Here is a 12,095-nt window from a genome sequence, read left to right on the forward strand (position 1 = left end):
CTCCTGCAGCTGCCCCTGCTGCCACCAAAGCAGCTCCCCAGAGCCCAGTCACTACGCCCTCTGTCTCTGCTGCTGCAGTTCCTGCAGCTCCCCAAGCTGCAGCTGCCCCTGCTGCCAACAAAGTGGCTTCCCAGAGCCCTGTTATTGCTGCACCAGCTCCTGCAGTTCCTCCAGCTGCCCCCTCTGCAGCCAAAGCAGCTCCTGGGAGCCCAGCTGCTGCCCCCTCTGTCCCTGCCAGCTCCCCACCTGTCACACCTGTGCTGGCAGCTCCAGCTGCACCCCCTGCAGGCAAGAAGTCCCCTAAGAGCTCCGCTGCTGCCACATCATCTCCCTCTGCTGCAGCAGCTCCACCAAGTCCTGCAGCTCCAGCTGCCCCCACTGCAGCCAAAAAGCCCCCAAAGAGCTCTGCTGCTACCCCCTCTGTCTCTGCTGCACCAGCCCAAGCTGCAGCCAAAAAGCCCCCCAAAAGCCCTGCTGCTGCCCAGGCTGCTCCCTCTGCTCCTGCCACAGCTCCACCAACTCCAGCGGCCCCCCCTGCGGCCAAAAAGCCCCCGAAGAGCCCCACTGCTGCCCCATCTGCTCCCCCTGCCCCTGCAGCTCCAGCATCTTCAGCTGCAGCCAAAGCACCTCCCAAGAGCCCCACTGCCACCCAGTCTAATCCCTCTGCCCCTGCTGCACCCAAAACACTTCCCAAGAGCCCCACTGCCACTCAGTCTAATTCCTCTGCCCCTGCTGCAGCCAAAGCACCTCCCAAGAACCCCACTGCTGCCACGGCAGCCCCTGCTGCTCCCTCTGCCCCCCCTGCAGCCAAGGCAGCTCCTGCCAGCCCGGCAGCCCCTGGCACGCTGCCTCCGGCTCCAGGTGCTGCTGCCTCAGCCCCGGGGGCTCCTGGTGCCCTCCCAAAGCCAGCAGCCGATCGTGCTGCCCCCACGCCCCAGAAAACAGAGGCCACCCCTCCTGCCTCTTCTGTGCCGAATGCTGCCCCTGCCAAGAAGCAGCCCCCCACCAATAAAGGCAGCAAGCAGGCCCCACGTCCGTCCCCAACCAAGCCTCCCGTGAAGGCCCCCGTTCCCGCCAGTGCTGCAGTTGATGACGATGATGACCTGCCCCCCCTGATCCCCCCCGAGGTGCCCGCTGCCGAGCCGCCGCTGCAGCCCATCCTGGTGGACCTCTCTCCCCGAGCAGCCGAGGCCCCCGCTCCTAAGCAGCCCATGGTGAAGAACGACAAGGGTACTGCTGGTCAGCACGGTTTGCCGTGTGCATGGAGTGTCGCTGGCTGCCCACCAGATACTAACCCACCACGGGCCCCGAGTGCCCCCCGTGCCGCCCGGTGCGTCCGTGTGCCGTGCTGAGGGGGGTGGGGGGCCGAGGCTGTGCCATCACCTCTGCGGCGCTCGGCACGGCGCCTGCAGGCTGCTGTCACTAACAGTGTCCTCGGGCACGGAGCGCGGTGTGAGCTGTGTGCGTGCTGGGACTGCTGCCTGAGCTGGAGCTTCGGGAAGAGCTGCTCCGCGCTGTGCCCAGCTGCGTGGGCTCGGTGTTGGCTGTGTGTTTCCCGCTGTCTGTCCCCCACAAGTGCGGAGCTGGGGGCCGTGCTGGTGCCAGCTCCATCCTGGGGCGTTGGCATCTCCCAGCAACCCGCAGGGACCTTTGTGCGGGCTCCTGTGTGCGTGGTTCCAGAGAAGGAAACAGGCGTGAAGTTGGGTAACGGCTGCATGAGAGAGCGCCGCGCACACCGGCAGCCTGCTCTGCGGGCTGGAGACACACAGCTCTGCTTTGTGCCTTCCTGCACGGCAGGCAAAGCTGTGCAGTGTTCTGGAAGGTTCCGTGCGCTGCAGCAGCAAGAGCTGGTGGAGAGGCCGACCTGAGTGTCCAAAATGGTGCTCTTTGATGAGAGCTTTCAAACTAAGTACGGATCATCCTGTCATCCAGTCACAGAGAGGTGCAGCAGCCTCAGGGACCTGGTGGACTGGGTCTTGAATCAGTGCCGTGTCTCAGCTCCTGCAGCACCAGCTGCTGAACAGGTTTGAGGAGCTCTGAGAGCATTGCTGCTGACTCACAGCCCTGGGCGGCGCTGCCCTACCTGGGCCGAGGCTTTGGTCAGGGGCCTTGGCGTTGGAGCGAGCCTTTGGGCCCACGCAGAGCTCCGGCAGCCCCACAGGGCACCGCCTGGCCGGTCACAACCCCCTGCTGTGGCCGCTCCTGGGCAGCTTCCACCGTGCTGAGAGCCGGGAGGCGCTGAGCCGGTGGCACTGAGTGGCCCGCCGCTGTCCCTGCTCGTGGCTGCAAGGAGAGCTCCTCCCACCAGGTGCTGCTCAAGCGTATTTAATGGCAATGCATTTCACTTGGGGCTTTTTAACTGTGTCAGCACCTGGAACCCCCAGCGACAGTTGACACCAAGGCATTAGGGTTCCATGATCTGATTGCGTCCCTTGAAGCTACCTGCAGCTTCTGGCAAGGTGCCGAGCTGAGAACTGTGACGTGTTCGTTTCTGCAGGGTCCGGAACAGAGTCTGACAGCGATGAGTCTGTACCAGAGCTCGAAGAGCACGACTCCACACAGGCCACGACACAGCAGGCACAGGTAGGGAGGGGTGCGAGGAGCCACCCCTGTGCCTGCGGGGTCAGAGGAGCCCTGCGCCCCGCCAGCTCTGCCTGGTTCTCACAGCGCTCTCCTGTTTGCTCTTCTTGCAGCTTGCAGCAGCAGCTGAAATAGATGAAGAACCTGTTAGCAAAGCAAAACAGAGCCGGAGTGAAAAGAAAGCACGGAAGGTAAGGGGATGGCAGATGGGCAGAAGTGCGTGTGGACAACCTCTGGCTTTGGGTCTGGCATATTACCCCTCCCCAAGTGCTTGGCGTTTGCTTTGGGAAGCCATTTGGGGCAGCAGCTCCTCACCTCCCCACCCAGCACTGCAGCAGTAGGGTCTGTGGAGCTGCAAGAGGTTTGTATGACTTTTTGTCTTCATTAAACCCCTAGTCAAGGGAATGTCCCTGTTCACAGGCAAAATCCTTGCGTCTGGAGTGGCTCCAGCTCATGGTGTGGATCCATGGCGTGGATCTTCGCCTGTCCTGGGGGTTGAGTTTCCTCCCGGACTCTGCGCTGTGTCAGTCTGAAAACCTGGGGATGTCTGATGAGGGGACACATCTCATCACGGCCTGAGCTGCCTCAGCACCTCTTCATCCCCCCGCTTTTCTTTCTCATTTGTTTTTCAGGCAATGTCTAAACTCGGCCTCCGCCAGGTCACAGGAGTAACCAGAGTCACCATCCGCAAATCCAAGAACATCCTCTTTGTCATCACAAAACCAGACGTGTACAAGAGCCCAGCATCAGACACCTATATAGTCTTTGGAGAAGCAAAGGTGAGCTCACTGCCGTGCCAGGCAGCCACGCTCCTCCATGCTCACAGCAGCAGGGCAGGCTGCAGAGCTGTGAGGGCTGCTGGGGGTTTGTCCTTGCTGCCTGCACCCCTATTTGTGCCCTGGGGTGGTGCAGGCAGGCCCACAACCCACACCAATGTCTTGCATCCCTGTGGGGCTGCTGCGTGTGGGTGCTCCTGAGCTCAGCCTCGCCCATCTGAGCCCTGGCCTTACTTCTGCTCCTTCCCTCCTCCAGATTGAAGACTTGTCCCAGCAGGCCCAGCTGGCAGCTGCCGAAAAGTTCAAAGTGCAAGGAGAAGCTGTGTCAAACATCCAAGAAAACACACAGACTCCCACCGTGCAGGAGGAGAGCGAGGAAGAAGAGGTGAGCCTTCCCCACACGGCCCCGCAGGGCTGCTCCATCCACCTCCTGCCCGTGGTTGTGTCTGATGGGCAGCCAGCAGGATTTGTGTGCGGGCACAGAGTTCTCCTCCATCCACCTCTGCCTCAGTGGCAGCAGGGTGCCTCTAGGGCGGCACAGCAGGGGCTGCTCAGAGCAAACGGTGCTCGGCTGCAGTCAGACCCGCGCTCTGTGTCCTTAGGTTGACGAAACCGGTGTGGAGGTGAAAGACATCGAGCTGGTCATGTCCCAGGCCAACGTGTCCCGAGCAAAGGCAGTTCGCGCCCTGAAGAACAACAGCAACGACATCGTAAACGCTATAATGGTGAGCTGCTGAGTGCCGGGGGGGGGCTGCACCCCCATTCCCCCGTGCTGTTTGGGGGTCACTGGGGGGCTGCTGACGCCTCTTTCTCTCCGCAGGAGTTGACGATGTAGCCGTCCAGATGGAGGAGCCTATTTTTTTTTTTTTGGTATTTCAGAGAAGAGTTAAAGGAACCTAAATTTAAAATTTGTACTGTTTCTATCAGTTAATAAAAGTTAATTGATAGAGCCGCACTGAGTGAAGGCGCAGCTTCTCTCGGACGCCCCCCGTCTCCATGGCAACCGCCGACTCCGCCCCCCGCGACGGCGCGCGCAGTGCGCATGCGCGCCGAGAAGCTGCTAGAAGGGAGGAGGGAGCGGGCGCCCGCGAGGGGGGGGACGGGGAGGGGGCGTGGCCCGCGCGCGGGAGGCGACACGCGGGGCATGCGCATGCGCAGCGAAGGCGGCCGAATCGGCGCGGCGGTATTTTGCTGCGTCACCGACGCTGGGCGCCGCCGCCGCGCGGAGCATCGTGGGAGCCGAGGCCGCGCCGAGCCCGGAGCCCGCGGAGCGCCCGGAGCCCTCGGCCGCACCGAGCCGCGTCACCGCCAGACCGGACCGGAGCGCCCCGGAGCCGGACGGGCCGCCCCTCCCCCCGCCCCGAGCAGCGCCAGCCGGAGCCGCCGACGCCTCTCGCCATGTGGGGCCCCGGGGGGGTCGGGGGGTCGCAGCGCTCCGGGGCGCGCCGCGGCCGGGCCGGGCCTTCGCGTGAACGGCGCTGACCTTCGGGGGCCGCGCCGCGCCGGGCCGGGAGCTCCGCGCTCAGCCGCGCGGCGGGCCCCAATCCGCGGCCTGTCCCGGCACGGCGCCGCGCGAGGCCCCGGGAGCCACTCCGAGCCGCGCCGCTCCGCCGCGCGATGAATGGGCACCGGGGCGGGGCCGCCCGCTGCTGCGGCCCGGGGTGGGGCCTGGAGGGGGTGGACGGGGCGGGGGGGCGCCGGGCCGCGTTGAGCGCTGAGCCCCCGGGGCTGGGCCGTTGGGGGTTCGGTTCCGATAGAAGCGCGGTGATTGAAAGTGATGCGAACGGCGGCGCCGTTCCGACGGATTTTATTTGTCCCAGACTCGGCGCTTGGGGCAGATAAACGTCGGTTGCTCGGCGATGCGTCCGATGGGAGCGGCGTGGTTTTGCCCCTTAGCACCTGCGTGGCCCCGCTCTGAGCTCCGGCGCTGCTGGATGTGATTGAAAAGGAGAAAAGCATCGCAGTGCTCTGTGTAACATTTGAGGAGTGCCTCATCCCGAAACCTCGGCGCTGCTGCACTGCGCCCGGGGTTGTGCTCACAGGGCCCACGTGGTGCTGGGAGATGAAAGCCGAAGTAGGTATGCAGAGCAGAACTTGTAACGCTGGATGTGGAGCTGGGAGGTTTTCTTGTGATCCTGTTTGGGGGTGAGAATCTTTGTCCGGCAGATGATGTCTGTAACCATCAGGGTGCTCTGCAGAACAGGAATGTGCCTTCCCAATGAGTTGTAGTGTGCAGAATGGGTAAGAAAAAGCACGTGGGCAGCTTTGGGAACATCCCGGATGGCCTCAAGCAGCGCCCAGTGTGACCTGAGCTCAACCCGGGGGCACAGGGCGTGAGGATCCCCCCCAGCTGTGCCCACCAAAGGGTGAGGGGGCTTCTCAACCCAGCGCAGTGCTGCAGTGATGCCATCCACGTTGGATTGCGATAGGACAAGGGGAATGGTTTTAAACTGAGCCAGGGAAAGTTTAGGTTGGATATGAGGAAGAAGTTTTTCCCCAGAGGGCGGTGAGGCCCTGGAACAGGTTGCCCAAGGAGGCTGTGGATGCCCCAATCCTGGAGGCTGGATGTGGCCCTGGGCAGCCTGGTCTGGTTGGCGACTGCACACAGCGGGGGGTCGGAACTCAATGGTCATTGTGGTCCTTTGCAACCCAGGCCATTCTGTGATTCCATGATGAGAGGAGGGTCCAACAGAGGTGTAGAGTGGCGGTGTTTGTTCAGGAGGTTCCTGGAATCTGTGGGTGGTGATGAGAGCCCACCAGGAGTTTGGGGAGGGTTCCATTGCTGCACTGGGCACTGCTTTGTGCCTGGCAGTTTGTTGCTGGGTGGGACGTAACGTTTATTTGCTCTGTTCTGGAGCAGCTGAGTGTGGTCAGGACAGGAGGATGATCCGTCACCAGAGCACACACTCGAGTTGACAATGTTGGCATAAGGCTGAGGTAATGTTCAATTAATTTATTCTGCTCTCATACTATGAGCTCAGCTGAGCGAGGAGGAAGCGCAGGGCTTTGCTTAACGATCCTGACATCCTTCCCATGCTGTGAGGAAATGGGTTCTGGGTCTGCGAGGCTGTGGGGGAACCACCTGCGCTGCTCGCCCAGGGGCTGCGCACAGCAGTCGTGGTGTGGGCAGCAGCACAGCATGGGGTGGTGGCTTCTGGTGGGGATTCCTGCATAGCTGCCCTATTCACATGCTGAGTCCTGCCTCAAGTGCTGCATCCAGCAGCCCGGGGAAGGCCTCTGTTCTGAGAGGGGGGGAAAAATCGCTGAGTGGTTCCTTCCTGTGAGACTTTGTCACAGTTCTGATGTGGGACGGTGAGGTATTTCAGCGTCTGGGGAGGTAACAGAAGTTTGCCGTTAGGAACACGAGTTCATTCTGCTAAGCCGTAGTGCAGTTGGTGAGGTTTTGGAGGCTCTGAGAGCAGTGCTGATGGTGCCTCCGAACGCTGCATCTCAATAAAGATCCCAGCAGCAGGGCTGGGCTGCAGCAGCACGACTGGGGAACGCGTGCAGCTCGCAGGAAGGTCGGGGACGTCTCCGCCGGCACTGCAGCACGTGCAGAGGCTCCTCGCTATTCACAGGAGCCCCGGCGCCGCGCTTGGCGGGGACACTGAGGCTGCTGTTGTGGTGACAGGCCGCTCGGGGTGCGGGATCTCTGTCCCTTAGCGGAGCGGTGGCTGCTGCGTGCAGCTCTGCAGGGCTGTGGGCACCCGCGGTGTTTGCTGCTCTCGCGGCTGCAGGCAGAGAAACTGAAAGCGGACCGCCTTGGGGCAGTGCAGGGATGGCCGCGGAGTGGATCCGCTTCGGCCTCGCTGCGCACGGCTGAGGGCCGCCTGCTTTCCTCCCCAGCAGCCCTTTTCCTGGTGCTCGTTTTGCTCACTCGCCTTTGGCAGCCGAATCGCAGCAGCTGGGTCCCAGCTCTTCGCAGTCGGAAGGGAACTCGCAGTGGCTGTGGGCTGCCTTGGCTCGCAGCAGTGGCTGCGGGTCGCAGTGCAGGTGAGCGCGGTGCCGGCAGCTGAAGGGGCTGGGAGCTGAGATCTGCTGTGGAAGCTTAGCGGCGGTCACCCTGATGGAACATTCTGGAAACTTAATCCGTCTTTGCTTGGGCTCTTGTGCCGTAATGCTTCAGAGTGCAGTGCTGAGTCCGAGCGCCTCGCGGTGTGAAGATGCTGCAGAGAGCAGCACCGTGTTCCGTGCGTCCTGGTGTGCCTTCACTGCCTGGAGCTGTGCTGTAAATACCAAAAGAGGCGACCACTGGGTTCAGAACAGGAAACTTTGGGCCCAAAACATTGAAATTCCAGTGCTGCTCACGTCTCTGGAACGCGGCCTGGGAGCAAAGCGTCCGTGCTCACTGTGCCATAGTGAACCATGACACATAGCAACAGCAGCTCCTGCTGGGTGTCCCCGTGCTCAGCGCTGGAATGTTGTGCTGGGGGGGCTGGCTGTGTGGGAGCTGTCAGCAGGGCTGCTGGTCCCCCCTGGCCGGGGCTGCGTGCACTCAAATGCTGCCGCTCACCTGGAGGTGGAGCAGGATGAAGCTGAGGAACCTGCAGTGTTTTGTGCAGCTGTGGGCTGACAGTGTTGTTCTGCTGGCTGCAGGAGGGCAGAAGTTGCCCTGTCTCAAGGGCTGCCGGCTTGGAGATGCAGGTGTGGAAATTAAACCTGGTCAGAACGGTGCTGGTTTGGTGGTACTGATTCCAGCTGGGTTTGACTTGAAGCTCTGAGCCTGTTTTCTCTTCAGCCTTTGTGTCTCTTCGTCAGCTTTAAATGCACTTTTAAAGGTGGTTAATGGTGAGCTCGTAGCTGAGAACAGGCAGAAGGTTTTCAGATGCGCTCTGACTCGGGCTGCTCTGTGCCTCGGGGAAACAGAGGGAAGCTGAAGGCGAGCAGCGGCCCTGACCTGTGCATCTTGATGTGTGTCTGCAGGCAGCCTGCTTCTGCCAAGTGGTACGACCGGAGGGACTACGTCTTCGTGGAGTTCTGCGTGGAGGACAGCAAAGATGTCAATGTAAACTTTGAAAAGTCCAAGCTCACGTTCAGGTGGGTGCTGGGCGCCTCGGCGCAGCCGCTGCTGTTGGGCGACGTCTCTGGAAGCAGCCAGTTCTGCTGCCAGCCTGGATCGGTGCCGTTTGCTCCCTGCTGAGTGCTTTTTTTCTTCTCTCTCCAGTTGTCTTGGAGGAAGCGATAACTTTAAGCATTTAAACGAAATCGACCTTTTTAATAATATTGATCCAAATGTAAGTATCCTCTGCAGCTCTCCTGCACCTTCTTAACGCCGCATGCAGAACGCTCAGCTCTTCCTCACGCACGCCTGCCTTTCCTGCAGCGAGTTGCACCCTGCAGAGCAGAGCTGCTTCCCCAGCTGCTGCTGCTTCCTGTTGTCCTCCCCACCCTGGGGCAGGACGGAGTTCTGCTCAGGGAGCCCCAGGCGCTCAGCACTGCTTCGCCTGCTGCCTTTGCTCACAGTTCTCACTGTTGTGATTAAAAGCGAAGCACTGATGTCTGGATTGATGCAGATCTGCTCGTAATGGAGCCGTTCTGACAAACACCACGCGGTGACTTCGTGTGTCTGAGCGCTCTGCGCTCTAAGGACCAGCTTCCTTACAATACTGGAAGTAGCTTTAGGAACAGACAGTGCTTTTCAGGACAGAGGATAACTTAAGGCTCAAAACAATGAATGCTACAAGCTCGTGGTGGTGGCAGTGATTACCAAACTAACCAATATCTACTTGTTTTTTTTTCCCCAGGAATCAAAGCATAAAAGAACAGACAGATCTATCTTGTGTTGTTTACGAAAAGGAGAATCTGGTCAGGCATGGCCAAGGTTAACAAAAGAGAGGGCAAAGGTGGGTTGCATCCCCCTGGTGGCCGTAGCAGCAGTCCTGATGGCCCCTCTGTTTTTGGGGGTGGGGTGGTGTTGGAATGGTGCGGCGTTTGCAGGCCGCTTGCTTTGCTGCTGGTTGGGATGGCAGCGCTGGCAGCTCTCTTCCTGTGTGCTGACAGCTTGTCTTCCATTTTTGTGTGTTAACACACAGCTCAACTGGCTCAGCGTGGATTTCAACAACTGGAAAGACTGGGAAGATGATTCAGATGAAGACATGTCCAATTTTGATCGCTTTTCTGAGGTATGGGAAGATGAATTCCGGGAGGTTTGGGTTCTGTTCGGCTGGGTGTGCGGGCAGGCAGAGACAGACGGCTTTAGGGAGTTCTGTTCCTCTGCCTCCCTCCTGCTCCCTGCCGTCTCACCCAGGGAGGAAGGCCCTTGGTGCAGTGCTGACGAGCAGGGGAGCTCAGGGCAGGAAGTTACAGCTCGGGGCAGACTGCAGTTGCTTGAAGTCGTGCTGTGGGCTCTTGGCACTGCAGCTCGTTATCAAATGTGGAATGAATGCGTGTCCCGCTGGTGTCGGTCACCTTGTAATTTCTGCATAGCAGCAGCAAGGCTTGTCAAAAACCTGGTGGCTGTTGGTTATCACAGTTTTAAGCTGCTTTATGGGGTTTTAGTCCTGTTTGTGAGGCTTCACTCTGTGGCTTTTATCTTTGTAAAACAGATGATGAACAACATGGGTGGAGATGACGATGTAGACTTACCAGAAGTAGATGGGGCAGATGATGTGAGTACTCTGCGGTAGCCGGGGGGGTCTGGCTGCGCGTTCAGTGCTACTTGCTGAAGTCAAGCTTGCGTTCCCCACTTCAGCACAGTTCTAAGTATAAATGATGCCAGACCTTGTTTGTGAAGTGCTGCAGTTGAGCAGCAGGAGCTGTTTGCCCCTTCGGTTGTGCTGTGGGCAGTCGCACCAGGGCTTGCGGTGTCCCAGGCAGCTCTGGTGCTGCAGTGCTTGGTGGCTGCAGGCAGCTGCTGGTGAAACTTGGCCAAGCCCTGTCCTGAAGAACCCGTGCTTCCCTGGAAGATGCTCTGACCGCAGGCTTGCTGCTCTGAGCTTCTGAAGGTGCCCGCAAGCATCGTCTGCTCCACTTACTGTCATTTTTCTTTGCAGGACTCACCAGACAGTGATGATGAAAGTAAGTCGGCGTCCGCCTTCCTCTGCCCCTGTGCAGCGTTCCGCGCGCGCGGGGCTGGAGGAGCTGCGCAGGCCGGCTGCGCTGCCCTGGGGTCACACGAAATCCGGGCTGCCAGCTGATGCCGGCGCCTCCCCGCAACGTGGGATGTTGCTCTGCGAAGCCTTCGCACGCCTGTGTGCAGCACTGCGGCCTTCCTGGGCTGCTGAAGCCCCGCTGGGCGAGCGTCAGAGCCTGCAGTGCTGCCGCAGTTGAACTCCTGCCCTGCGCAGAGCTTCCTTGTGAAGAGCCGCCTCTGCGGCGCTGAGCCCAGAGACCCTGAGCTGCTCTGTGCCTTTCCTGGCTGTGGGCTCTGTCTGCTTGCTCACGTTGCCCGTGCCGCAATATGGCGGTTGGTGGCTTTGTTTTTGTTGCAGCTGGTATTATTATAAACACTAATACTTTTTTTTTTTTTCTTCTCTCCTCTTTAGAAATGCCAGATCTGGAGTAAAGAAAACTGTCGTCTTCAGGGTTTGGGGAAAGAACTTCATCACATTTCATAATTGAGATAAGAATTCCTGAGTTGATAGCCCTAAGGGGAGATATTGCATCCTTTAACCCATTTTTTTCAGTCCATTTTAAATGGCTTCACTGATGGTAGGTGTGTACCATTGTGCGGGGCAGTCTTAAGCCACGAGAGGCAATAAATGACGTTATGCATGAATTCCAGACTTCCAAAAACCAATTGAGGTATGGGCAATCGATCCGGAACAGTCGCAATAAAGTTTACAGAGCCTCCTTGCCTCGTAGCAGACCTAATAGCAGAGCAGGCCTTGCGTCCTGTGCTCGATTGGCTTTTTCCCCCTTGTGGCCCACGGTTAAATCTGACTTTTGTGCCCGGAACAAAAAAACTCTTCTTGGATTTGGCTCACCAAAATTTGAACAAGCTGCGCAATACCTCTGTGGTGTCTTCAGGTGTGTTCCACTAATGTTTTTATTAAAAAGGAAACAAAATTCTCTCTGTTTGCTATTTAATGGTTAGCTGTGTGTGTCCTGGTGCCCCGCGCCGTGAGGGGTGAGGCCCAAACTCCACCCCCACCCCATGGATCCGTGGGGCCGCGTCGTTGCTTGTGGATCTGTACGTGAGACCAAATGTATTTGCACTGCTGGTATGGAAGCAAGTGACAACATCTGTTCTACCCGACGGGGCTCTTTGTTACCCGGCCAGGCTGACAAACCTCAATTTCTGTTCAGAGCGGTGGGAATTTTTTTAATGTCTACATTCTTTCTAATAAACTGTTGAAGACTCCACCCTGCCTCCGCTGCCTCTGACTGCGCGGCCGCGGGCTCCGGGCGCCGCTTCCGGTGCCGCAGACCGAAATGGCGGCAGGCGGCGGCACGGGAAATGTCCGCGTGCCGGGAGCGGGGCGGGAGGCGGCGGTCAGCGCGCCCGGCCCAAGGACACACGCAGAGCGCGTGCGCCGCCGCTTCCGGCGCCTGGCTCCCACCCCTTCCGGCCAGTCCGCTATTCGCAGCGCCCAATCAGCGCGGGGCGTTTCTAGACGGTCGGGCACTCGGCCCAATCGTGAGGGGGCGCGACGAGCGCCGGGGCGCGTCCAACCAATCGAAACGCTAGAGCGGGAGGCGCGGGTCGGCTTCTACCCAATGAGCGCGAGCGGTGGGCGGTAGCGCGCGCCGAGGGCCCGCCCCCTGCGGGCCGCGTCGGGCGGGCGGAGCGCGGGGCTC

At 59.8% G+C, this 12,095-nt stretch overlaps 3 protein-coding genes across 3 annotated transcripts in view; all 3 read left to right on the forward strand.

Moving 5' to 3' along the window:
* LOC122167760 (nascent polypeptide-associated complex subunit alpha, muscle-specific form-like) overlaps positions 1 to 2,120 on the forward strand; it is a 4,132-nt gene extending 2,012 nt beyond the window's left edge. The window contains exon 2 of the mRNA XM_042832556.1: positions 1 to 2,120. Within this exon, the coding sequence (XP_042688490.1) occupies positions 1 to 1,352 (1,352 nt within the window). The 3' untranslated portion in view covers positions 1,353 to 2,120.
* Positions 1 to 4,311, forward strand: part of NACA (nascent polypeptide associated complex subunit alpha) — an 8,898-nt gene extending 4,587 nt beyond the window's left edge. Inside the window, exons 3-8 of the mRNA XM_042832557.1 lie at positions 2,498 to 2,583; positions 2,694 to 2,771; positions 3,213 to 3,359; positions 3,613 to 3,741; positions 3,959 to 4,081; positions 4,177 to 4,311. Of these exons, the coding sequence (XP_042688491.1) occupies positions 2,498 to 2,583; positions 2,694 to 2,771; positions 3,213 to 3,359; positions 3,613 to 3,741; positions 3,959 to 4,081; positions 4,177 to 4,191 (578 nt within the window). The 3' untranslated portion in view covers positions 4,192 to 4,311. The remainder of the gene's footprint in view (positions 1 to 2,497; positions 2,584 to 2,693; positions 2,772 to 3,212; positions 3,360 to 3,612; positions 3,742 to 3,958; positions 4,082 to 4,176) is intronic.
* Positions 4,312 to 8,250: 3,939 nt separating this feature from the next.
* Positions 8,251 to 11,660, forward strand: PTGES3 (prostaglandin E synthase 3). Its single transcript, XM_042832562.1, has 7 exons — positions 8,251 to 8,393; positions 8,521 to 8,590; positions 9,101 to 9,199; positions 9,389 to 9,478; positions 9,902 to 9,964; positions 10,349 to 10,373; positions 10,841 to 11,660. Exons 1-7 carry the CDS (start codon positions 8,266 to 8,268, stop codon positions 10,858 to 10,860), a joined length of 495 nt encoding a protein of 164 aa, XP_042688496.1. The 5' UTR covers positions 8,251 to 8,265; the 3' UTR covers positions 10,861 to 11,660.
* The last annotated feature ends 435 nt before the right edge of the window (positions 11,661 to 12,095 follow it).

The sequence above is a fragment of the Centrocercus urophasianus genome, unplaced genomic scaffold (genome assembly GCF_019232065.1).
Source record: "Centrocercus urophasianus isolate 14NV4802_14NV808 unplaced genomic scaffold, USGS_Curo_1.0 seq_383, whole genome shotgun sequence".
NCBI classification, from domain to species: Eukaryota; Metazoa; Chordata; class Aves; order Galliformes; family Phasianidae; genus Centrocercus; species Centrocercus urophasianus.